The sequence below is a fragment of the Heterocephalus glaber genome, unplaced genomic scaffold (assembly GCF_053883595.1).
Source record: "Heterocephalus glaber isolate CG9 unplaced genomic scaffold, H.glaber_assembly_v1.0 deba00001720, whole genome shotgun sequence".
Taxonomy (NCBI): Eukaryota; Metazoa; Chordata; class Mammalia; order Rodentia; family Bathyergidae; genus Heterocephalus; species Heterocephalus glaber.
This window is the reverse complement of record NW_028258433.1, coordinates 5,410,029-5,436,784: the sequence shown is the minus strand read 5'-3', so window position 1 is coordinate 5,436,784 and position 26,756 is coordinate 5,410,029. Positions and strand designations below refer to the sequence as shown.

The window sequence follows — 26,756 nt, the reverse complement described above, 5'->3', positions numbered from 1 at the left end:
ACCATACTTGGGGAATCATGAATAACTGAGACCCAGTTCCTATGCCAGGGCTTCTCCATCCCATTAAAACATATTAGTTAAAATGTCTTTTTCAATCCCCGGTACAAAAAAATAATGTCTCTGCTTCCAGTTTTGAACCTTTTTTAACCCCATGAGAAATAGAAGAGATCTAAGGCATGTATTTTGGTAAGTTGTTTTTGCTTTGAGATGCTGATTATAAACCATATAAAAACTGATTTACAGAGACCACTTCAGAAACACCCTAGAAAATGACTCTGGGAGGCCGTGATGGTAGAGTCATTGATGTGTTCTCATCTGAACCTGTCACCTTCGGGCTCCATCTCAGCCACAAATGAGAGTTAGAGCAAGAGGCATGAAAGGCAGTGTGAAATGCTTTGCAGCCCCAAGGCTTGAGAACACTCCTCCAACTCGCTCTCTCTCGCTCTCTCTCCCTCTCTCTTTCCCTCTCTGTCTCTTTCTCTCTTCTCTCTGTGTGTCTCTCCTTTCTCCTTATCTCTCTTTCTGTCTTTGTCTGTCTCTCCCTCTCTGTTTCACACACAAACACATTCACACTGTCTCAGTTGCTCTTAACACTTTGGAAACAAATCTGAGAATAAACAAATAAGTTTATCATTTATTTAAACCCCATAATGAGTTAATACAACTTTTACTTAGATTCATCCAACTTCAAAAAAATCATTTCTCACTTGAATTGTGCACATTTATGTCACCAGTTATTTGCTTTGTGATCTCGGCTCAGAAACAATTTTGGTGAGCCTCTTACACACAAGAGGTATCCTGTGTTTCCCAGCAACAAGTCCACTCTGTGACTGGCTTCTCTGACACTCTTCCTGCTCCAGGCGGCTACAGTGGAACAGCTTCCAGCCCTTGCAGCAGCCTCAGCCATCTCCAGCCTCACCCCACATCAGCAGCCAGACTGCCAGCCAGCTGAACCTGCTCCAGCGTTTCTCCCTGCTGCGCCTCACTGCCATCATGGAGAAGTACTCCATGTCCAACAAGCACGGCTGGACATGGTGTGTAGCACATTTCCGGGGGACTGTGTGTTCAGGGCTGAGTGTGCACTTGCAAGAACTTCAGCGTTTACACCCTGGTGTCTTTATAAAGAATCTGTTCTTTGCCTGCACTCCATTTGCGGGAAATTACACACCCGAGTGAGTCCAGCCTTTCTGTCTACCTTCTGGGCTGCCCAGCTCAGGTGCAATGAAGCTCGCAGGAAGCATTACTTTATTTGTATCTCTCAGTTGGTTTCCAGGGAAGTCAGTCAGGCTCCAAGAAAGAAAGAAAAAGAGACAAGTAAAGTTCAACAAATTGTGAACAGAGGAATTAAAAGTAAACTTGCCATAAAATAATTCTGGCAGTTTGCAGACAAAACATCTGTCTCTTGTACCTTCTGGCCCAAAATGGAATTTATGATTTAAACCATTGATTTGTTCAGAGAGCATTTAATTTTTCAAATACTTTCAACCTTTATTTCATTGGCAAATAAAAACTAGAATATCAACAGTAAATCTTTGTAATACAAGAGTTAACAAAAAGCACAGGTTGAAACTACTGTAGATGTTTTGGTGAAAATGAAAAATATAAAATGTGTCAATAATTGTTATATATCATGTATATAAAAGAATCAGTGGTGCTTTTATAGAAATATTTTAGAAGGTTATGAACTGTATGGTCAACTCAATATACGTTTATTAAAATTCCCTTTTAAAAAGTGTAACCAGCTCTAGAAAGCAAGAAATGTGGTTCACCTTCTCCCCTCACTTTTCTCCCCCAACCCCAACCAGATTTCTTCTTCCTCTTGTAATGTTTACATATGTTTTAGTTTGTTCTGTTGGTAACCTTTAAGTGTTCAACACTTGAAGGATGTATTAGTCACAATTAAATTGGAAAGTTATCCACTTGACTTGAAAACAGGGCTATAAATACATTCTGCTAACACGAATAATGCTGTTGAATAGAAATAACACATAACCAGAGACCACGCATAGGAGTACCACGTAGAGTGATTAATGGAGAGAAAATGTTGAATTCTCCCTGTGCCTGTGGAATATTCCAACAAGAGCTTGGTTTCCCTTTCACTAGCCTCCGCAGCCTATCCCTGCACTGTGCCCAAGGGGCCTTGCATGACCTGGTTTCTGTGAATTCTAGGTCAGTGCCAAAGTTTATGAAGAGGACGAAAGTTCCTGATTACAAAGACAAAGCTGTCTTTGGCGTTCCTCTCATAGTCCACGTCCAGAGATCAAGACAACCTCTGCCTCAAAGCATTCAGCAAGCACTGATCTACCTACGCAGCAACTGCCTCGATCAGGTAAGGCTATATAACCCAAACATGGACTCAGATTAACAAAATGCCAGACTGAGTCAAACTGCAGTATAAGCAAGACATGTCTCACTGAAAACAAAAAGCATTGTGCCCCTTACATTTGAAAACTTGATTTCATTAGGCTACAACCTTGTCAAGATATTTGAGGATGTTCACTCCTACTTCAGCGACACCCTAGAATGACTGCAAAAAGTTAATATTAATAGTATTAATGTAATCTTTAATTTGTGTACCCTAGAAAGTGGGACATAAGCAATTACTGCATTTGCTTTTTAATTATTGTCCCAATGGAACCAATGACTTTACAGCATAATTTATCCCTATTATATTATTTTTGAAAAAAATATTGGTTTTTATGTCTCCTTTCATCAATTTTTTTTGAGAGGTGCCAGGGATCGAACTTGGAACCTTGCACTTGTGAGACAGGTGCGGTGCCACTACGGTAAATTCCCAGCAATCCTTTGGTCAGGTTTTTTTTTTCGGTACTGGGGATCGAACTCTCGGGACCTTGTGCTTGCGAGGCAGGCGGAACCACTGAACTAAATCCCCAGCCCCCTTTTATCAATTTTTGAAGCAGCACATGACCAAGAAATTGTAAACCAAAGACAGATTGATTTATATCTTTTTAAAATGTACCGGTAAAATATGAAAACACTACCAATTAAGTGAATGTCCCCTGACCTAAGGAGTTCTTTGTAAAGCTTTCACTAAACAAAATATTCAGAGATCATTTTCTACCTCCAAACTGTCTAGGGACCACCATAATTGTGAACTGTGGTTAGGCCCAGAGTGAAATTCATCTTATAATTTACAAAACAAAACTTTTCCTCCTCCAGATTAATACCCATTCCTGTAGTTTCATAGACATTCTGTCCAAAAGGAAAGCCATGTTCCTGCTTCATAAATTGCAACCTTGAGGAACAAGAGAGTTTTGGAGAAACTATTCTATAATGATCTTTGTTCATGGCACTCTTTAATGGCATGTGATGAATCCATACCAATTTGAGATTATTTGCACTTTTTATAGATTTACCTTTGGCCTTGGGCTAAGTGGACAGGAATGAGCTAAAGTACACAAACTCAAAAATCTTGGCTACTGATGACTGTAGAGACACAAAAATCAAGAACACACTTAGAAGCAAGATGATATCTTGATGAATTAAGTGCCAGTTTTCAGTGGAGCAAAATAGGAGCAACCGCTTCATTGAAATCATCTTTGATTGAAATGAATTCATGATCCCCTTTGACCATTCCAATTTCTCATCTAGAGAAAATACAAATATACATTTTTGCACAATAGCCAATGGACGGCTGCTGTTATTGTCATGATGATGATGGCTGTTTGGATTTTGAAAAATACCTTTATTAGCTTGCTTCTTATTTCCCAAAAAGAAGGACAACAAACTACTTTAAAAATAGAATGCCCATCTTTGACACATGCCTCAGTAATTGACTTGTGAGCGACATTCCAACAGAGCAAGCCAGTAAATCTAGTTACTTACATATAATATCTTTTAAATTTTAGAGACTCTACCAAGGATACACATTAATCAGTTAGTGTTCTATATGTATTTCACTGAGAGAAAAATTCAGAGAGGTAGGCTTGGTGAATATTTGGAAATACCCATTCTGATCTCTTTTTCAATCCTAAAAATATGTTATATTCTTTGACACAAAATTCTGTGGTTTCAATTATATTTTAACTGGTTTGTTAGTAAAGAGCCAAGATTGTGTTTTGTGGAAGGTAGCCTTTGATTCAGACACATGAAAATTTTTGTAAAGGTGTTACAGACTTACCTCCCTTTTGAGTTTTTGTTTCTCCCTTTCACTAAGCGTAAAGAATATTTTCGACCAAAAGCATAGCCAACTAATGCTTATCACCAAAAATTCTTTTAAGAGAAAATGGTGTTTTTCAGGACTGCCTAAAGGAAAATGCAGTCTATCTATGCCATTAATTCAACAATAGCCTTTCTCAACTGCCCAGCATGTTTGAGGCAAGTGTACTAAGTGTTCTGCTTTCCTTGCTTTATTCAATTCCGTATCCACCCTGGGCAGTGTTAACACCTGGTCTCCATGATGAAGTTAACACTTGCTTGTAAATCTGCCAACTCCAGAGTCTAAATTTTAAACCACTGTCCTCCACTACACTGTTAGAATTACTTTTCCTCAGTGGCTTTTGGCTCAATGCCGTCCCAGTGCTAAGTGATGCTGATGGCCTTACACAACTCATTGATTAATATACTGTCAAGGTTTTGTTGATAATATTGTTCATTTTGCATGTAATGTTCTTTCACAAGAAAGAACACGAGAATGGGAGGAAAAATGTTTTTTTCCTCTGGCTCTAGCACTTAAAAACATTGTCTTTCTTTTGGATCACTGGTCTGTTTTTTATATTACAGAAGCAGTGCTCATTCAGCTGGGTGTGTTTTCCTCTCTATATTGGCTGCTAGAAAGCTGAAAGCCAAATGCATATTCTGCCTACAATAAATATATATGAATTTTTGACATTAATTTTTACATCAATGTCATTCCTACCTTCAGTTATCCTTTTCTGTCTTTATTTTCTTCTTGCTATAACTTTCTATTATCTTTAATTCAATTTAATTTTATCTTATTGTAGTTTATAGATCATTATAAGTCACCTTACGTTCCTTCTTGAACAAGGTGGGGTATAAATAAATGAATAATAATACCACTGTTGTACTCACTACCCAGCCTTTAGTGTAGAATATAACCCATTCCCACCCTTTGTAGATTCTGTATAAGGTACAGCACCAGTATTACTGTCATAATTGGGTCCAGTGTTATTTTGAAGCAAATGTTCTTGAGAGAATGAAAGTCATATAAATAGCAAGGAGAGTAGGCATCAAACCCTCCTCACCATCCATTCACAGGCTCATCTCCAATGTCCATCTCTAGTTTCTAGCTATTTTTTTTAATCTGAAAGAATTCCATGCTGAAAAACTGTAGGGGCAAAGCTTTTTAGGAAAAAGATTCATTTCAAGGATTTAAATACTTATTCTAAATGTAATCAAAGTGAATAAGGCAAGACCTCCATTGTATCAGAAACAAGGATGTATCTATAAGATGTCAAAGGGTTTTTCACTGTGGCCAGTTCCCACCTTAATCCTGGCATGATTTTCTGCCTTATAAGTCCTTTTCCTTCCTCCACACACACAGAGGCCACCTTACTGGTCCCTGTGGAAAAGGAAGGTGGCAAGGACACAAGAGGAAACTAGAGAAACAAAGAGAAATCCAAGAAAATCAGGCACAGAACAAAGACTGTCCTACAGATATAAAGCATATGAAAGCTAATGAATCAGAAAAAAAGAAAGCAAGGGTCAAGAGGAAGGAGGGAAACACTAGATGAATCCTCTTTGCCAGTAGAACCTTGTTGGAATTGAGAATATTCAAGTCAGCATAGGCCCTTAAAATCGCCTCCAGAGTCACAGGAGATCAGAACATCTCCAAACAGCCTTCCTCTAAGCCACACTTGAGTGGAAACTACCACCTAAGACTTCCAGAGGCCCCAGCCTTGATTTGGGGGAAGGAGGCTTCCAGCAATGAGTCAGTCTCTTTCCTTCATGCTAAGCATTTATTTTGAATATAAGTACTCATCAGAAATAGTTGACTGCAGCCTCACAGAGCCATGAAGCATTGCCAGCATTTCACCTCCCACACTCACCAATGCAGAACAGCTTATATATGATGAAGCACAGTGTATCCATTTTCGTCCTTACAGATGGCTGTAGATGAAATGAAGAAGTTCAGCCTTCAATTACAAATCATTTGTATTCATACATAGCAGTGTGTGAGAGGAGCCTTGCTTTGTTGTCTGAGCTTTTATTTCTGCCCTAAATCAATTGTCCACAGACGCATAGGTTATACCTGTGTCCTGACGAATATGAAGTCACTGCAGTGAGACACAAAGCCTGCAGTGCTCAAAATTAGAATCTGCTACACACTCTTCTTATAAATCTGTTTCTGAATAAAGCCAACCTTTCTTCATTATCTGAGCACATTTCTGAAGAAGAGGAAATGGAAGTCCTGATAAATATCATTAAACCCTGAAAAGATTAGCATAAACAGGATGCCAGGAGATTTAATATTATTTAGATGAAATTTGAATTCTAATGTAGCACTCATGCCCAACCGCTCCCTCTAATGGAGCAGTACGTTTTTAAAAGCCTAATTATACTTGGGAATATACTTTGTACTCAGCAAGATGGTCCTCTATTCTGTTACTGTTCATCACTTTGCTGTTCACTGCCATATCACCCTGAATGCATTCAATCTCTTCTGTTCATCACTTTGCTTATTGCCTACCTCAGATAACATGAGAGATAAATCTTGGCCCATCTATTTAAATTATACCTTCACTCCTTGCTTTTCATAGCTAGTTTTTTAGATGGAAGATGAAATAAAGAAAAGATAAAATTAGAACATTCATCCTCTTATCCTTAGATGAAGAAAGACAGCATGGGAGAGGTGCATAAGATGGATTTTGCAGGTGGGCATAGTGGTGCATTGCTATAATCTCAGCACTCTGAGAAGCTAAGGCAGGAAGATCAAAAGTTCAAGTTTAGCCTAGGCAACTTAGTAACTTAGTAAGGCCTTGTATCAAAATAAAAATTAAAAAAGGGCTGGAGGTGTAACTCAGTAAAAGTCCCTGGCTTCAATCCTCAGTACCTCCCCCCAAAAAGAAGATGGATTTTGCACTGGTGGCTACCATTATTCACTTTTTAGAGAGAATCTTTGAACTAGGCTTTGAAGGCACATGATTGCAGGACCTTGTGTGAAATTTGTGGGGCCCAGTGCAAAATGAAGTTCTAGAATTCCTTATTCATGTATAACTGAGAAGTTCAACCAAGTGTGGGGTCTTGTATAACTGCCAGGTCACCTATCCACTAGTAACATATCCAGAGGCAAGTGAAAGACAGGTCATCCTCAGTGGGTCTTGTTCATCATGAAGATGAGAGATCTGGGTCATTTTTCATCAATAGTGATAAGGAGTATGCTGCTAGAAGCAATAGAATTCTTCAGCTCTTCATTTTTTACTTAGAAAAAAATCTTTAGTCAAAAAATGGAAATCATTTAAACATTAGGAAATTAATGATCTCACATAAAAGAAAATAACAAAGAGTCAGAAGATAGTATGGTCCCAGGGTTGGTTTATTTATCAGCTCATTGATATCTTTGAAGACTGTGATTCTTTACATCTTTCTCCTCTGCCATTCTTAAACTGCTATATCTGGAATCTGGTCTGATTTGAGGCTACCTTTCATCAGATTTAGGAAAGAAATTTCCTTTTGGACATCCAACAAAAATCCACAGAAACTTCCCACATTCCCTGGAAGATAAAGGCAGAGCCAGAAGGTTATTGTCAAAAGTTGAGGAACAAATAAATCCTTGACAACCCTCTAGACATCCTATAAGCTCAAGTCAGAGCAGGCAGCTCAGAGCTTGCAGCTGGAGAGCTCCAGATATGTCTAAAATAATTAAAATGCTATGTGCCAAAGTGAGAAAGAAACTTGGAAACTGAAAATACAAAGGAAACATCCCTGGGATGTATGTGCATCCCTATCAGTGATGACCCTGAAACAGAACACAAAAGGACAAAAGGGGAACAATTTAAGCACAAACACTCTTCATAGCTCCTAATCAATATTTCTCTGCTATATAAAAACTAGGAATTCTTCTCAAGTGGAATAATACCAACTTGTGTGAGGATATATATTAGTGAGTCACACTAATATTGGTCTTCAGGGCAGTAAGACTCTGAGAACTCCAGTGGAGCAAAGCTCTGTGATGGTCACAGCGCTGGCCTCCTTCCAGGATTATACAATTCAATGATGTAGCAAATCTAAGATGGTTCTCACTGCAGTGAACACCCATCTGACGTCATGCATGCTTTCTTCCTTCGTACTTTGATGAAATTTGGAGTAGTCGCCAGACAAAGAAAGACAAATGCTCCTTAGGTTCTTTGTGAAGAATAATCTAAGTATGGCAAAGTTTTGTGTTTTCTAGACATTTTGAACTTTAAGAACAAAAAAGAAAGTAATTGAGAGTTGAAGTGATATTTTGCATGAATATCCTGATCTGAGGAATTAGAGTGATAAGCTTTAGAATGAAAACAACTATTACAAAGACTTTTGTTTTTTATGGCCACAAAGGGCAGCAGTATTTAATTCCTCTGCAGTCCATATAGCTGATGTGGATAAAAATGAGCTGAGGCAGGAGGATCACAAGAACAAGCCCATCCTGGACAACTTAGTGCCTTAGAAAGATTGTCTTAAAAAAATTTTTAAAGGTTGAAGATGTATCTCAGTGCAAAGCTCTGGGTTTAATCCCTAATACTGCAGAAACAAATAATTCTCCGATGACTTTAATTCTTACCTTATTCTTACTACAGTTTAAAAGAATCAGAGCTGCTCTCATTTATTGCAATAATCAAGGTATCCTGAACTTGGGTCAAGGTGTCAACTTGGCACACGGAGGGGCTTATGACAAAACTGTGCTCCTGGGTTTCTCCAAGTATGGGGAGGAAGAGCAATGGCCAATCCAAGGGGCCCCTGCCTACCTGTCCAACCACTTGGGAACATTCTCACCTTGGTTGTGAGTCAACCTGTGACCCACTAGAGAATAGAGGACTGGAGACCAAGTGTTGAAAGATGGAGTTTTGAGCAATTTGATGCCCTCTAGGCATTTTAAAATGGCAGATATAATCTTTTACTGGAAGCCAGGGCTCCCAGGAAAGCTCAGTTCTTTTTCAGAGCCAAGTTCAGGGTGGGGAGCACTTCCAGAGAACCTAAACTTAATCTGTCCAACCATGGCAGCATCTTTATTCTTGTGATGAGGGCTCTGCTCACCCTCACTCATTCCTATCAGGGCCCTTATCTTTTTGGCTTTATTGCTGTGTTTGTCAAATACAGAAGAGTCTAAGTTCTAGAGATGAAAAGGGCATGATAGGATAATGTCTGAACGATCATTCAGGCATCATTCTCACTAGGCAGCACATATGCATAATAACTAGCCAGATAAAGCAGTAAGTGCCAAGCATAATATGAGCGTGTATATCACAGGTGTCAAGGATTCTGAAGAAGAAAACCAAAAAGTCCCTTATGTCAGTGGTACCTCGGTTCACAAACTTGATTCTTTCCACAATTCTGATTGCAAACTGAACTGGACAAGAACCGAGTCAAATTCAATGCTCAGGTTTGATATTGACCTTATGGAGAAATTTGATTCAGTTCTCATCTAGTTCAGTTTGTGACCAGAATCATGGAGAAAATTGAGTTCATATAAATAAATAAATATATATATATGTATGTATGTGTGTATATATATATATATATATATATACACACACACACACACTCATGAACATATTCCCCATGAACTTCTCCAGAGAGGCACTGAATATAGTTATTTAATCTGGGGATCCTTCCTTTCACCAAACTTCCTATTTGATAGAATTCAAAATCTTGAATCACAGTTCAAAATCTTGAAACTGTGACTAATAAAGGGAATTTTGTTTGCTGTGCTCACTAGTGACTCCTAGCGTAAGAGTGCAGGGTACATAGTGGGTATTTAATCATTACTTGTTGAATAAATGAATAAAATAGTAGCATGTACAGTGTGATGAGACTTGGCAAATCACAAAGCACACTCATATATGTTTTCTTACTTAGTCCCCACAACAGGCTTATAATGTGGGGTATTATTCTTTCCTTCACCTTATAAGAAAAGAAGTCAGTGTTTGGTGGCTGTCTAATGTAGCTACACTAGTCATTCAGAATTTGTGAGTTAGGATGCAGTTCTAGCCCATCCAGTCCTGGTGCCAGGCCTTCTTCACATACCCAGGGTACGTGTGTAAAGATGTTAGGGAAAGGATGGACTGGCTAATACATCCCTGTGGCTTGTTTCAGGTGGGTCTTTTCCGCAAGTCAGGAGTGAAGTCTCGAATCCATGCCTTACGTCAAATGAATGAGAGCTTTCCCGAGAATGTCAGCTATGAAGACCAATCTGCTTATGATGTAGCAGATATGGTGAAGCAGTTCTTCCGGGACCTCCCTGAGCCACTTTTCACCAACAAGCTTAATGAAACCTTCCTCCACATCTACCAGTGTAAGTGGAAATAATACAGATCCGTGTCCTCACACATCCACCCATTTACAAAAATTCCTAAAGATTGAATTTTAATAATATAAGTAATATATGAAGCTTATATTCCTACTCTCTGAAAGTAACCTTTGTTCACAGTTTGCTATCAAAATCTTCATGCCAGGGCCAGGGATTTAGCTCAGTGTTTTCGCTGCCTGCTGCTCAAGTACAAGGACCTGAGTTCGATCCCCCCCAAAAAAATCTTCATGCTACTTATATTTTCATTTGGAATTTTTAAGTGATGTTAAATCAGTAGTTTTCAGCAAAGCTATGGTTATTAAAATAACCATTGAAAGTAACAATTGGTGATTGAAAAGCCTATCCTGCTCAAGGTAGTTGCAATGAGGAATATTAGAAATAAAATATTTATGCAGTAGAATATTACTTTTAAATAAGGTTTTGTGAAAAATCTAAAACTTTTATTACTTTCAATAAATTTAAAATGAAAAAGGGGCATGACAGAATTTATTTCATATGTATTTATTAAAACTTATATAATGGTTTTAGAAAGTAAACATTTTCCTGTAATATAGGAAATTCAAACCCAAATACATGAAAAAGAAAGATGAGAAATAACAAAGAGAATGTATTTTAATTGGTGAAAAGCAAGGAAACCAAATGAAGTCTTTGGCTTAATGCAGCTAATTTATATCCTCCCTTGGAATTTTTTAAGTGACGTTAATAGCTCTCAGTGAAGTTATGAAAATTAAAATAACCATTGAAGATAAGAGATGGAAGGAGGCAGGAGATGACAAAGGAAATGGGATGTGTTGTGTGCGTGTGCCAACTCCACACAAGGAACAAGGAATGTAAACATTATGTACTGCAAACATGTACCAAAAAATAACAAAGGGAGGGGATCACAGAACATCAAGGGATGAGTGGAGAGGGAAAGAAGGGAAGAGAAAGGAGATGAAAAAGAAATTAAAATGTGTTATATCCAGGTACCAACTTGCCACAAGGAATGTGAACATTATGTACTATACACATGTACTAATAAACTAAAATTTTTAACAAAGAAAATAACAATTGACATAAAACCCTGTCCTGCTCAAGAGAGGTGCCAAGTGGAATAGTAGAAATAAACATGTAAATCTTTTCTAGATGCAATAACATTAGGGTTATGAATTATTTTCATCGCCCAACTCTCAATTCTTTATAAAACTACATTTAGTTGATGGGTTTTGATTTTATAGCAAAGTGTGGCTGAAATGAGCCTTGACATGGAATTGATCCAATTTGAAGTTCCTTGCTATAGAGATTTCTGTAGTAAATATGTTTAAGGAGAGGATAACATTGCAAAATCAAAAAGGATTTTAGTTAGAACCACTTGTAAAAACAGAATAAAGTGGTAACCCATTAAATAAATATTATTTTGCCAAAGGGAATAGGTTAAATTGAATTAATGGTACACATTGCTAGAGCCCAAACACAGGGCGTTCACGACAGTGCTGCTGTTCAAGGTTGAACTCTGTTTCCCAGTTAAGCTCCATTATGGTTGAGAAGTATCACACATGAGTCTTTACCTTTAAATCAGTTCTTGAGTTGAAGTTGATACTAAAATTAGACTATTTTCCAAGAAATAAATTCCTTTGGCTCTTTCTAGGACTTACAGCCAAGAAGCCAGATCAAAGCAGAACTTTATTTTAGCTGAGCAAACATTTGCTAAGTGGGCCTTATGTGCTTGCATTGCCAAGCATGTGGATATATGAGACTCACCCTCTGTGCATAAGGATTTTACAGCTGAGGGAGATGAGACATGAACATAAGTGACTACACTATAACAAAGTTGGAGAAATTCCATAGCAAGGTCACAAAGACAAATTCAAGGAAGTTGAGATGAGCAGTAGAACTTGCTGAAGAAAGTAAAAACTGAAAGTTGAGATATGTAAGGAACATATTCTGGATAAAGCAAACTACAGGAGCATATGTCAAAGGAGCACGGGGTATTTGTCTGTCCTGCATAGCTGGGAAATTTACAGTGTGATACCAGATGACACTGAAAAATTAGGCCAGGGCTATTCAAAGACAGGCATTGAAAATTAGGACAGTGGGCTTATACTTGATTCATTAACCATCAGGAAACCTGTAGGTATTAAAGATTTTTTCCACCTATGATGTTCTCAGCTGTAAAGGCAGAAACAAAAATCTAACAAGTACTAGTTTAAGTAATAAGGACAGTTTATTATCTCATTTTATAAGAAATCTGGAATTAAACCATTCCATTATTAGGTAATTCTGCAGCTAAGGGCAAAATCGGTTTCTCTTGACTTTCCCCTGGAGGTCACAATATGATTGCCACCACTGTTTTTTTTCCCGGTGCCAGGAATCAAACTCAGGATCTTGTGCTTGGCAGGCAGGCATGGTGCCACTGAGCTACATCCCCAGCCCCAATTGCCACAACTTATTTTTTTTACACCTTCACAAATTTACATTCAAATGTAAGATGAATGAGAACGGGCTTCTCCTTGGGCATATGTCCCTTTTTATTAGGGAGATTAATCTTGTGGAAGCTTCTAAAAAATTTTTTATTGGTTTCCTCAGCCAGAAATAGTTTACATCTTCTCTCCTAAATTAGTCATTGAAAAGAGGAATGTGATCAGCACTTTTGGTTTAAGCCAGTGTAATTCATCCCTAGATCTGGAAGCACACAGCCCTCATAGACCATGAGTTCTACACAGAACACATGTTCTCTTAGTGAAGAAGAAAGGGAGAATGGGTATTGAGTAAGTAGCCTGACTTTCCCCTGGCATCAGCCCTGTGCAGTTCCCAGAGAAAGTTCATCAACACTGCTTTTTTGATCCATGAATCTGGAAGCGGTGTTTAAGAAGTATTGGTAGACATAAATGGAGGGCTAAAGTAAAGTACCACCAGCCCATTCAGACTGCTGGTTCTGGTGTTTCACTGTTGGGGTTTGAATTCCAGCGTTGCCTCCCACTAGCTGTGAGGCCTGAGCAATTACTTCTCTGTGTGTCAGCTGCATTGTTGATGTCTTTGAGTGTCTTCATGTCAGTGGACTTTCTGCGCTCTCTCCCTGGCTCTTTCTGTAGCTGTCCCTCTGACCACCTGGTGCTCATGTTTCCTCAGTTGTCCCCAAGGAGCAGCGGCTGCAGGCTGTGCAGGCTGCCATCCTGCTGCTGGCGGATGAAAACAGGGAGGTCCTACAGACACTTCTGTGTTTCCTGAATGACGTTGTCAACTTGGTGGACGAGAATCAGATGACACCCATGAACCTGGCTGTGTGTCTAGCCCCCTCCCTTTTCCATCTTAATTTATCGAAGAAAGAAAGCTCTCCAAGGTGGGTTTTTCCTCAGCAATGGCAATAATCTTCAACCAGGCCTCCTCTACAGTTCATAAAGAAAAATAAAACTTTTCTCATGCTAGATTTCAACTTGGGGATTTGTCAGCTCTCATTTTATAATTGGATTATGTTCAGAAGCAACCTCATTTGTGGTGCACAGGTTCATAGAGTTATCAAAGGAGCACTGGAGAATGTCAGTTGTGATCTAGAAAGCCTGAAGAGTTTGTTTTGTTTTCTGAGCATAAGTTGGAAGGAAGAAAAAAGTACATAAAGTGGTATTTTTACAATCTTTAATTTTTAAAGGCTATATTTAAAACCCAAGCATAGGAATTTGCAGTTGAATGGCTTCAAACTTTGGAAAAAATAATCTCTCCCTGACCAACAATTCCTTCTGTCCCTGTATTTTTCCAAGGCTTTTGGTTGTAAACTGGCAGACTGTTAGCCTACCTCAGAATAGCTAGGATGTGTTGTCATTGTTTTTATTTGGAAATGAGAATGCCTGGAATCTGGATAGCATCTGGGAAGTAACAGAAAACAAAAGGGATGAGCTCGGCATTGTGAAGAGCTCTTTGGTTTGGGATCTTCTCAGCATACTCACATTCAATTACAGAGTCATCCAAAAGAAATATGCCACTGGGAAGCCAGATCAAAAGGACCTCAATGAGAATCTGGCTGCTGCTCAGGGGCTTGCCCATATGATCATGGAATGCAACAAACTTTTTGAGGTAAGCAAAGGCTCAACCCACCTTCCTCTTTTTTTTTTTTTTTTTTTTTGGTACCAGGGATCGAACCTGCATCCTTGTGCTTCCGCAGCAGTTGGCAAAACCACTGAGCTAAATCCCCGGCCCGTCAACCCTCCTTCCTTATAACTCTTGGAACTAGATAAGACACTGGGAATGGTGGATACATTTATAGTTTCTATCTGTTTTTATGTTGACAATAGTATACTCTATAGCTCTGGTCTTTGCCTCTAAGAAATGTGAGGGGCTAGCTATACAATCGCGGCTTTGATAGTTAAAGACAATTGAGGTCAACACAAGGATGGTTTGCATACAGTTTCACCATTTGCCTTTGCTAGGTTGAAGGCCAGTCATCCATTTATGTTGTACCATATTTTATTGTGGACTTGATTAGACTCCACATTGTCCATGTTTGTGTGTGTGTGTGTGTTAGACTCCACATTGTCCGTGTGTGCATGTGTGTGTGTGTGTGATTCTAAGTAATCCTTGTTACTAAGAATCAATGACAGCTTAGCAAAGACAGATAAGTTAAAGAAGTAAGTGAACAAGACTTCTGGCAGACATTCTGTGCTAAGCTGGCATATGTCAGTGGAAAAGTATGCTAAAAAGGTAAAGCTATTTCTAAGTCATATTTGATGCTTCTTTTAACAAGTCTGTGTGCATTATCTATTCCCACTGAGTCAAGTTTTCTGATCCTGCATTTTGCCACACTAAATAAAAACAAATCAAAAGGAAAACAAAAGGAAATAGGAAAGAATGAACAGAAAGTCATTGAAATGTTTTCAATAATAAAAAGAGCCTCAGAAACATGCTTGTATTTCCTAACTTTAGGAAAGCCACTCCCAACCTTGGCACTGATCTTAGTAAAATATCTCCATCTCTGTAGCCCTCAGCCTTTTTCTCAGACCCTGATTGTTGGCAAAATGGCTTTGCTCCCTCTAACTATTCATCCCAGAATTTCCTTAGCTCAGTGTGTTGCTCTTTTGTGCATCTCTTGGTTCAGGTCCCACATGAGATGGTGGCCCAGTCTCGTAATTCATATGTAGAAGCTGAAATACACGTGCCTACCCTGGAGGACTTGGGGACACAGCTGGAGGAGAGTGGAGCAACTTTCCACACTTACCTGGAGCATCTTGTCCAAGGCCTCCAGAAAGAAGCCAAGGAGAAGTTCAAAGGATGGGTCACATGCTCCAGCCCAGACAACACAGACCTTGCTTTCAAAAAGGTAAAACCCTCAAAGCCACATACAACTGTGAGGGATTTGTTTTCAATTCCAAAATGTCTGCTTACCCATAGTTAGAGTACCTGTACCATTCAAGAACCCTGTCTAGAGACTGCTAGGGAGCTCTGTTCATCTAATCAGCATCCAGACTCTGGAGCTAGACCTCCAGATCCTGCTCCTGGCTCTGCTCTTTAGCTGTGCAGTGTTGGGCAAGTCATTGCCTGTTTTCTCATTTGCAAAGATGGACATTTGCAAAAATGTACCACGGTCCAAAACAGGGCCATTGATAAGTAAGTGGACTAGAACAGTGCCTAGCACACTGTACACACTACGTGTTTCAGTGATGAGTACTTTGGTTATCCTTATTATTCTCTTAAATTTAAGGATTAAAAGGGTGTGCAGCATTCCTCCTTCAATTTACATATTCAGAAATATCAGATACCATAGGGTAGGTAGGTATCGGTAGGACCCAGATGTCTGCATTCTTCAGCCTCTGTTCCTGTCTGTCCCAAGGTGGGGGATGGGAACCCGCTGAAGCTGTGGAAGGCGGCTGTGGAGGTGGAGGCGCCCCCCGCCGTAGTGCTGAACCGTGTGCTGAGGGAGCGTCATTTATGGGATGAGGACTTCGTGCAGTGGAAGGTGGTGGAAACTCTGGACAGACAAACCGAAATCTATCAGTACGTGCTGAATAGCATGGCCCCCCATCCTTCCAGAGACTTTGTAGTTCTCAGGTAAGCCTGATGCCAGGCTTTATGGTCCCGTTTCTCATGCAGATTGAAAGCTGCAGATTAAAGCACTTCTAGATGTCCTGCCACCTTGACTCACGCTTCTTTTTCCCTCCCTGAAACCTGACTCCCTGTCTGACTTCCTGCTGCTTCACCCACTTTACAGGCCTGCCCAGCTCTCTCATGACCCCTCTCCTTGTGGGGTACACAGTTTATTAGACCATAAATATCATTCATTTCCTTAGAACAGAGACCCACAATAGCTTCTGTGGGTCCCGCTGCACTTTCTGCCAAATTACCCAAATCAAATCCGATTGGCTTTTTCCTTGACTTTGCCTTTCTTCCCCAGGAAAGCTTGTCTTCATTTTGTGAAATTCTGAGATTGACATGTGTGTAACTTCAAACCTCATCTGTATAACTAATTACTATGCGTGGAAATCTTGGCACAGCCCTGAAAGTTCAAATATGCTGAGGCACTGGACATGCAATCTGATCTCAGGGCCTGGCAAGGCTTCCTGAGTCTTTTGTCTGCCATTGAAATATTGTTTCTGTTTGATTTATGGGTTGAGTTCCAGACCTCTGTTCACTAGGCTGGAAATGGATGATCAAGCAATAATAGAAAGTTTGCACAATAAAAATGCAGTATTTCATCAGAAAGAACAGGAATCGAGGATATTAAAGAACCTAAATAAAATGTAATTAGATCGATATATCCCTTTTATTAAAAAACCTTAGCAAACCCCATCTCTTCCCACGGATCAGCAGTGTAAAAGGAATTACTAGTGAAATCCCCAAATGTATATTTGAAATAGTTTCTTTATGAAACTTGTTTTGATGGCAAATTAAAAGTTACTTTTTATACAGGCTCTTGATGCCTTTGGTATTGGTTCTTGAAACCTTGACTTTTAAGGCTATATTTTCCCTAATGAATGTGTGTATCCCAGCAACCTTGGAATGCTGGTGAAGAATGTGGACAGTTATAAAGGTAGCTTATTACCACGGTTATTGGGACATTAGTCATCTTGTGGAATTAAATTTCACACCATTACTCTCACAAGCAGAAAATTGAGTAGTTGTTGAGGAAGGCAGCCTAGAAATAGACACTTGCTGTGATGTGCCTGTTCTTTCTCTCTAGAGGAGGCTGAGAGGGAGTTCCTGCATGGGACCCCCCTCATTCCATCTGTACAGCAACCCTACCAGCCTGCTATTTGCTATTTCCATAGTACTTTACGGCAGGCCCTGTAACAGCCTTGGGGGATGCCCTGGTGAACACAACAGACTGATTGTGATCTCTTGGAATTTGTATTTTACCAAGGAGAGTTGATAAATAAGAAGAAAAACAGATAAGCTTACTTATCCTGGGGAGAATAAGTAAGATAGGGTCATAGTAAGAGTAGAGTTTTAAATATAGTGGTTGAGGCAAAGTCTTGCTGCATTGATATTTAGTGTAAGACCTGAAGGAAAAAGTAGGTGGTCCACAAGGCTGTGTGAAGGAGCTTGACACGTAAGAGGACTGACTAAACAATGTGCCAGACAGACCTGATCCTGCCAACAGGAATTCCCATATTTATAACACAAGAAGCTAGAAGTGACAGTTGTGGTGAGAAAGTCATAGGGCGGAAAGCCATCCTGAGCATCTCCCCATCTGGGCTGATGCCATGAGGCTGACTATCTTTTAGGATTACATTTATCTCTCACTTCATACTGGTCTCCAGCTCTTCAGGAGCTTCCAATGAGAGTTACTGAAGATCTTCCCATTTTAACCCCATGGATCTTTAAAACCATCATTGTTCATATTCATTACATCACCATGCATGGCAAGAGAGTGGTCATAGCCAAGGGAAGTTTCTGAGCATTTATGTCAGGCTTGGTTAGACCCAAGTTCTCATTGAGTATCTTAGTTCATTTTCTACTGCTATAATAAAATACCTGTAATTTATATGTAATTTAGAAAGAATAGAAGTTTATTTAGTTTATGATTCTAGAGGCAGAGAATTCCAAGAGTATGGTACTAATGTCTGGCAAGCACCTTTTTTACTGGGTCATGGCATGGCAAAAGTTATCACATGACAAGTTAGACCAAGCCTGCCAGAAAGCATGTGCTTTTATGACAAAGCTACTCCCTCAGTAACTCATTAATTCATGAATAGATTAATCTGTTCATTAGAGCAGAGCCCACATGACCAGGTTATCTCTCATAGTCCCAACTTTCAACACTACTGCACTAGGGACTGCATTCCCAACACATAAAATTTTGGGGACACATTCAAACTGAAATATTAAGTCTATATAAAGTCTCTCTGGTACGACAGGGTGGAGTCACAGAGAAGACCGCTGAACCAGGAAACAGGATTGTGAAATGAATACTGGGGATTATAAGATTCTTGGGGTCAAAGGGAAGGTCCAAGTTGGTTGCCACGATGCCCTTACAATTCTTAACTCCATCTACTACCTTTTCCTACGTCATAGCCAAAGTATCAGGGAACTCAGTGCCACCCCAGGCAGCCCTCTCTGTTTGTATATAGTGTACACACTTACCTCTTCACCGTGTGATGAAATGTACCCTCCTGCCTCTGGAGTCAAATCAAGCATATGTGTTTCTTCCATTGAAGAGGTATCTGAAGACAACTGGCAGGTCCACGTAGGTTTAGTTTTCTTCAAAGTAGGCACCAGCATATCATTTATTTATTAAGATGTGAATTACCTCCTTCAGAACCTTCCCAGTATTCTTTCCCTGCCCTCTCTGTGTGATCCCAGACCCCTTTATGCATAACTGTTACACTGCACTTAACCACCATGATTTTAGATTTCTTGGTAGAGTTGTCAGTTTCTCTTCCTGGGCTGAGTATCTTTGAAACTTGGTGGCTTCTTAGAGCCTGGCACATGGATGTGAATGAGTCCTGATACCTAAACTGTGAAGTCACTTCTTCAACAATGAACAGAAACTTCTAGAGCAGAGTAGAACTGAGCCCCCAGTCTGGGGTTCCAAATGCAGGTCTAAAAGCTGCAAGACAATTTCTGGCTCTGAGAGCTGCAATCCTTGCTTTGAAATGCACTGTATAAACTTTATACATGCTTATGGAAGCCATTAGCCTAATCCAAGTAACTGACATTGGAATTTGAGCCCAAGATTTTGGCAGGAAAACATAAGTGTGAACCTCAGCTCTGTGTTCAGGTTTTTCTTTCTCTGTTGGCTGTTACACTCTTGCATGGCTTGTTTTGTCCCAGGACTTGGAAGACCGACTTGCCCAAAGGAATGTGCACCCTGGTATCCCTCTCCGTGGAGCACGAGGAAGCCCAGCTCATGGGTGCTGTGAGGGCAGTGGTAATGGATTCTCAGTACCTGATAGAACCGTGTGGCTCTGGCAAGTCCAGACTGACCCACATCTGCAGGATAGACCTGAAGTAAGTGGCAGCTCTGAGCATGAAAAGCACAGGTCCCTTTCACATTCATCAGCACAATGTGTGTCATCTTGATTTCTTATTTTCCTGTACTTTTTTCTTCACTGCCATTAACAGGTTTGCACAGGTGATATTCCTACTCTCTCTCCTTTCCGAAAATTCTGACATTTCTCCTTCAGCCCTTTGCTCTTCTTTATTTTCTTTTTTCTAATTTATTTATTCATTTTTCTTGACAAGCAAACAATATATATATTTATGGTGTGTGTGATGTGTTGATATGTATATACACTGTGGAGTCCCCAAACCAAGCTATTAACATGCCCATTACCACATATCCTTATTTTTTGTGCTGAGAATACTTAAAATATAAGGATACAATTTATTTACTTACTTACTTACTTATTTATTTATTTATTTTGGTACCAGGGATTGAACTCGGGACCTTGCGCTTGCAAGGCAGGCGGCAGAACCACTGAGCTAAATCCCCAGCCCTCAATTTATTATTTTTAACTAGAGTCACCATGTTGTGCTATAGCTCCCTTGAACTTATTACTCCAATCTAATGGGAATTTTGTATCCTTTGAGCAACATCTGTCTCCCCAGTGCCCATCATACCTCAGACGCTAGTAACCACCATTCTACCCTCTACTTAAGTAAGTTCCACATTTTTAGGTTCCACATATAAGTGGGAACATGCAGTATTTGTCATTCTGTGCTGACTTATTTCTTTAACATAATGTCCTCTAGATTCATGCATATTGTCACAAATGACAGAATTGGTTTTTTTTAAGATCAAGTGGTATTTCACTGCCACGTTTTCTTTATCCATCCATCCACCATTGCACACCAGTTAATTATATATTTTGCTGTTCTCTGTGGTTGTTGTGCTTTTGTTTTTGCTTTTGTTTTAGAAGAAACTAACTTAAATCCAGCCCCTTCAGGCCTTCATGGTGCTAAACCGAGTTCTTGACCTTGGTAGATATAAATTTAGTATTCTCAGTAAAATTTAGATTCATTGTAAATCTTCCCACTTTTTTCTTGGGAAGTTGGTATTACTTTAAAAGCACCTGAAGAATCCTGAAAAGACAGACTGAATGCTGAGCAGCCAAGATGTTGTCAAGGCACCTGTTGACAGAATGAGGTCCTCAGATATTTGAGGCTGCAGCCCCAAATTGTGTTGCAAATATACTAGTGACCAGAGCCCAAGGATAGTCCTGTCTAACCTGACAAATTGCTGTGGTCTGTAAAAAGACTCACCCACTCCTTTCTTGATTTCTTTCGCTACAGAGGTCACTCCCCAGAATGGTACAGCAAAGGCTTTGGACATCTTTGTGCAGCAGAAGTTGCCAGGATTAGAAACTCTTTCCAGCCCCTCATTGCCGAGGGTCCAGAAACTAAAATCTGAGTTTTTCCCAGCATGGCATCAAACTCAGGGAATAGGAAGCTGAAACAAACACTGTGGCAGAGAATATGCATGTGAGAAAGCGAGAGAGAGAGGCACTGATGGATGTGGCTAATGCTTAAAAATGGAAACACTGAGAAGTTGGAATGTTGAAGATGCAAGAATTTTCTGAGACTTTTTCTAGCCATCCTGGAGATGGCTGCATCCCTACTAATAAAATATTTTTAAAAACCAGAACATTTATCTATATTACTAAAAATTAAATGGATTATTCCTGTGCATTGCCTAATTTGCTATTTAAAGGCTTCTAAGAAGCATATTCTTAACTGTAAATAAATGTATGTGTAGCATATGTACATACATGTGTATATCTATCTTTACTGTATATGTGTAAAATATCAATTTTATAAATAGTTGAGTGACTGACTCAGTGAGTCTCTTCCTCACATAGCTCTTCCCAAGATGTTTTGTATTCCATCTCCCCACTGCCCCATAATCTGAGAAGAGCCTCCTGCTAACACCAAGGTGTAAAGATGGATAGTCTGTCCATCTGTCCTGATGTCCAACCAAAGACTAGCTAACCAAAGGGAAGTAGCATTAAAAGGTTCTTATGCATTTTAACAGTTTGCTTCCGCTGTTCAAAAACTAAGAGTGGAATTTTAGGGAAACACAAGGGAAAGAATGTTTACTCCTCTTTAAAGCAAAGCAGTGGGTGAGAAGTTACTGCCAAATTTAAAGCTTGATTACAAGTTGCCACTGGGTCCTGCAAATACAATCTCAGTGAGAGATATCAGATGCACCGCTAGAGTCAACAATGGTGACTGAAACAGAACCAATTTCCCCCCAAGTAGGGCTGAATATCAGAGCCTTTTCATATTTACAGCCACAGGGAGCCTCTGTTATCTCAAGTTTTCATACATACTTTTTAAAATGTTATGAAATATTCTTCTATATGACCAGTGGCCTATGTGGTCACAGATAATTGGATTTTTTTTAATATAATTCACTGAATTTGAATACAGACACCAGACAAAGAGAAATGATGGTCCTTTAAGAGTCTTGGACCATTGTAATAGCTTCAGGGAATTTATTGTGCTATATATGATGCTCTTAAAATATAATTCATTAAAACCTTACAATCTGAAAGATAGGATTTTTAACTAACACAAGACCAAAACTATAATCTTTAATTAGTTTAGAAAATATAAATGGATATATTAATTCTATATCTCTTATTAGCTATCTATGCATTTGACCCCACCTTATTTATTATTGTACAGACAAATTGACTTTCCTTAACCAATTGTGAATGGATTTAAGGGGGGGGGGTATTGTAATTCAACAGCTGTAAAGAGAAAAAACTTACTGTGCTTGGATTTAAAGACAAATTTTCTTTGACTGTCCATGGTTTACCAACTGGTATTGGAAGAAAAAAAGTAAAACAACTGTTTTCACTCTTTTTGTATAGTATGCATTTATGTATTGTTTTGTCTTATCAGCAAAGTGCAATTGTCTTATTGAGAGGAATATTCTATCTATGAGTTTGGTATGGTGCACAAAAAAATCATACTAGGAATTTTTCATTCCCACATCTACCTAAGAAGGCAGCAGCAAACCCACAGTTTACCATTTGGACTCCAACCAGAAATTCAGTCTCCCATCACATCTTAAATTTAACCATATATGCCAGATTACTTGTTATGCATTGACATGATGATTCTGAAGTTTAATCTAGCTAAACACTGGTCCCACTCCAGAAATGAGACATTATGTGTTTAAAAAGTAAAATAGGCGCACAAGGATGAATGGCACTGTATCACACAGTGCAGGCTTCTCCAACTTTAGTCTGTATTCTAGGAGTGTCCTGGGAATCCTGTTAAAATGCATGCTCTGATTCAGGCTGTCTTGGGTGGGCCTGACACCTGCATTTCTCATGAGCCTCAGGGATGCCCATGCTGCTAGACACAAGGACACACTGAGAAACAAAGACCTAGAGGACACTTAAAACAGAATAAAAACAAATATGACTATATTTCTGACTCCCCTCTCTTTCAATTACCTGACTTTAATTTTATGCATGTACTAATCACATCACTGCTGCATAACAACATGGTGCCTCTTTAAAACAAAGGAAAGGGAGAAACAAAAGAAAAAAGATGCATCAAGATTATTTGTCAGATATCATAGTATTTCATTCTTTGTTATCTTGCCAATAGAAATAAAATAGGATATTGCATTTAAATATCATATTTATACCTCATGTATATTTTTACCTCAATTGTTGGTATCAATCATCAATTGTAAATAAGTAATTGCCAAAGTAAATAAATTTATATATATTAAATATTTCCTATTTTCAATAAAATACATGTTGATTTTCATGCTTTTTTCTAAAAATGAAAAACCTGCTTTATGATGAAGATTTCTCCAGAAGATAGTGTGTCATGAATTTAAATCCTTGATAGAATCGATATTGACTGTCAGTGTCATCTCCATAATACAAGACGACATTATTAAGAGACATTCTCTAGCAAATTAGATGTTAACTAACCTCAGCCTAAGGTATTAGAGTGATGGATAGGAATTCTAAGTATATTTCATTGCTCTTAAACCTGAAAGGTTATAAAAATACATTTTTAGTATTATCAAATATTTAGTGAACTCTTTAGCTACACTTTATTTTCGTTGAGTGGACAAGAAATGGAGACTTGGTAAAATAACTGGCAGCTGTGCACAAGACCATGGGGAGTAGCCACAGATGACTCTGCGCTTCTGTCCTTTGTATTTGTACCCTCTAGGCTGCAAAAGAACAAAGATAGCCCTTAGCTAAACAAGTAGGTATCCTCAAATATTCTCAGCTATAGGTTTCAAAAGTCACAGCAGCTCCAAAGACAGTATGACTCCATAAAAATGATCCCAACCCTGCTGTCTGCTCACTTCATACATACCTTCTCCTATTGCTTGAAACTTTTGCTTTCACAGATGAAAGAGGAATTCAATGGCCCCTTTTCTTCTTCTATGCCAAAGAGAATGTGGTGATCATTCTATCAACTATGGGCTACAAATTTTTCCTGAAAGGGTGGACCATGTGAATTCAAATTTAACTCTTCTTCGTGAAATTATTAGAAATGAAACTGGTCTTTTAATATGTGGTCATGGAAAAAACAGTCATGTAACTTCTCAGGAAAATATTTTAAAGAAATTTTTCAAAATATACCAACCAAGTACAGAGTAACACAATGTCACAAAAGCAAAATCTGTATCCTGACTGACCATAAGTAGATGAACAGCTGACATTATAGCATTTTAACACTGGAAAGCTGCAAAATACAAATAACAGCTAATGTGCAACTTATGCCATTTTTTAGGCAGATTACATCCTTTACAGATTTTCTTAAAAACTGTATTTCCATTCTGATAATTCCACCCATCAGGCTACCTCAAAACTCCTAGCCAACATCCTACTTGCGAAGAGACACAACCTAGAATTTCAATACTGTACTGTGAAGCCAGAAGGCCCACATAAACATTTATTTAAGCACACATTAATTCAATACTGAATACAAGTGGGGCACTGGCAGGTAGAGTTGCTGATATAAAGGAGACATGGTGTAAAGTAAAGACGATCATATACAGCTACTTCTCATTGTTTATGGAAGTTCTGTTCTATAAAGTCTCTGCAAACACTGAACTAGTAAATTCTGACCCATTGTTCCTAAGGGAAATGCAATGTTGTTAAGTTCCTGTCAGTCTCCGATCACAACATTTTTGTCAACCCATCAATACATAACTTTGTTTTATTGTATTCCTATACAAATTACACTTACTGAATAAGTATCTTGCAAATTAATTACCAGCAGTATTTCTTTATAAGAAAACGCTAGCCAAGAAAGTTTTAATACTTTCCTTACCCTGGATAATATGATTGTAAATTTTATGCTCTTTTTAATACATTCTTTACAAATCAGTTTTGTCATCTCATGAATCCACAAATTTAGTTGCTTTTCTATCCTTTTCATAGTTTCATAACCCCCTGTAAATGTGACTTCACTTTCTGGAGCAGCATTACTTATAACTCTGTGAATTTCCTCTTCCTTTTTCTGAATGTGCCATATTATTGTTTTATTAACTTGAACTCTTGGCCAACAGTGCTCTAACTCTGGCCTGAATGAAGCTTGTGTACCACACATATTTTATCTATAAAGCACAGCCTAGACTTGTACTTAGAAACTCCCAGCCAGCACATTAGCCACTGTAAACAGTTAAATCATCACCAAAAAAGACAAAAACAGGGAAACTATGGTACTAAATAGTGAAAAGGGCATGTGTTTACAGTGTGAGAGCTGAAACAGGAAGCATACCATCACATTGTTCAGCCTCAACTGGGAATGTGAATGTGGGTGACTCCAATTTTTTGACACTCTGTGAATGGCCACAAATGAACAGAAAGGCACTACTAACACTGATTTGGGGATTACAAATAAACTTCAGCAAGTAAGTGAATTGACACATACCGATTCCACAAATTGGATTGTAGATATAATACCCAATGGTAGGTCACTGTAAAGTCTGTAATAGCCCAGAGGTAGCCATAATGTCCAAGAGTCAAAGGACTGGAAATCTCACCAAAAAGTGGGAGGAGTTTGAACATTAATGAGCAAATGAGAGTCAAGAAACAGAAGTTAAGTCACATTAACTTTAACACTAAAGACCTAAAATAGAGTGTAGGTGCAAGGGTATGAAGCTACACCTGCCTCTAGCTGCATTTTTCACCCCTGTGGTTTCCATGTTAGACAGTATTGTAATTTCTCACCACTTGGCCTTCTTGAGCTGATACTAATCCATGATAATCTACCTTTCCCTTCATTTTAGCACATGCCACTTTTCTTTATTCACTATTTGATTGGAATACTCACGTAAATGCATACTTTCCTTTGATCAGCTTCAGAGAAGATATTTTCCAAAATAATATCCCTAATGCCAAGACCCAGGGAACACCAGATCTGGGTGCTATATGATCTGACAATGCTAAGAGTCTATGAGATGAGGTTACTGATGAGATTACCAAGGGCACACTTCAATTTAGCAGGAAAGGCTAGACCACCAGGCTCACTCCTTCTCCTTTTATGTTGCCCATTGCATCACAGAAGGTAGGCTGGCCCTGGGAATGGGAGAGCTCTGAATCTAGGCCATATCTTCACTGCCAGAAGAGATTTTTAATTTGTATAAGCTGAGTGTGAGCCATCCCTTTTTCCCCACTCACATCTCAGCACAGCCAAGACATACAACTGAGATCCTCACACAGGTCAGACTAGATCTCTTTCTGGTTAGCCCAGGAGAACCCCATGGGTGCTAAAGAAAGGACTTGGCTGGGTGACCCAAATGACTAGCCTCCATGCTTAAAATGGGCTGGCATCATGAAGCAGAATGATGGCAGGAATCCAAGTAGAAGGATAT

General features: G+C 39.0%; 1 protein-coding gene across 13 annotated transcripts in view; it reads left to right on the top strand.

Annotated features, from left to right (window-relative positions):
• The window catches only part of Stard13 (StAR related lipid transfer domain containing 13), a 532,559-nt gene extending 508,895 nt beyond the window's left edge, over positions 1 to 23,664 (top strand). For 11 of the 13 annotated variants that reach the window (XM_021266494.2, XM_087199584.1, XM_087199587.1 and 8 more), the window contains 9 exons: positions 861 to 1,034; positions 2,170 to 2,329; positions 10,273 to 10,471; positions 13,595 to 13,805; positions 14,419 to 14,533; positions 15,552 to 15,773; positions 16,284 to 16,501; positions 19,724 to 19,900; positions 21,185 to 23,664. In XM_021266494.2, coding sequence (XP_021122153.2) covers positions 861 to 1,034; positions 2,170 to 2,329; positions 10,273 to 10,471; positions 13,595 to 13,805; positions 14,419 to 14,533; positions 15,552 to 15,773; positions 16,284 to 16,501; positions 19,724 to 19,900; positions 21,185 to 21,302 — 1,594 coding nt within the window. In that variant the 3' untranslated portion in view covers positions 21,303 to 23,664. The remainder of the gene's footprint in view (positions 1 to 860; positions 1,035 to 2,169; positions 2,330 to 10,272; positions 10,472 to 13,594; positions 13,806 to 14,418; positions 14,534 to 15,551; positions 15,774 to 16,283; positions 16,502 to 19,723; positions 19,901 to 21,184) is intronic. The other 2 variants (XM_004854751.4, XM_087199590.1) reach the window with 1 other exon arrangement.
• The last annotated feature ends 3,092 nt before the right edge of the window (positions 23,665 to 26,756 follow it).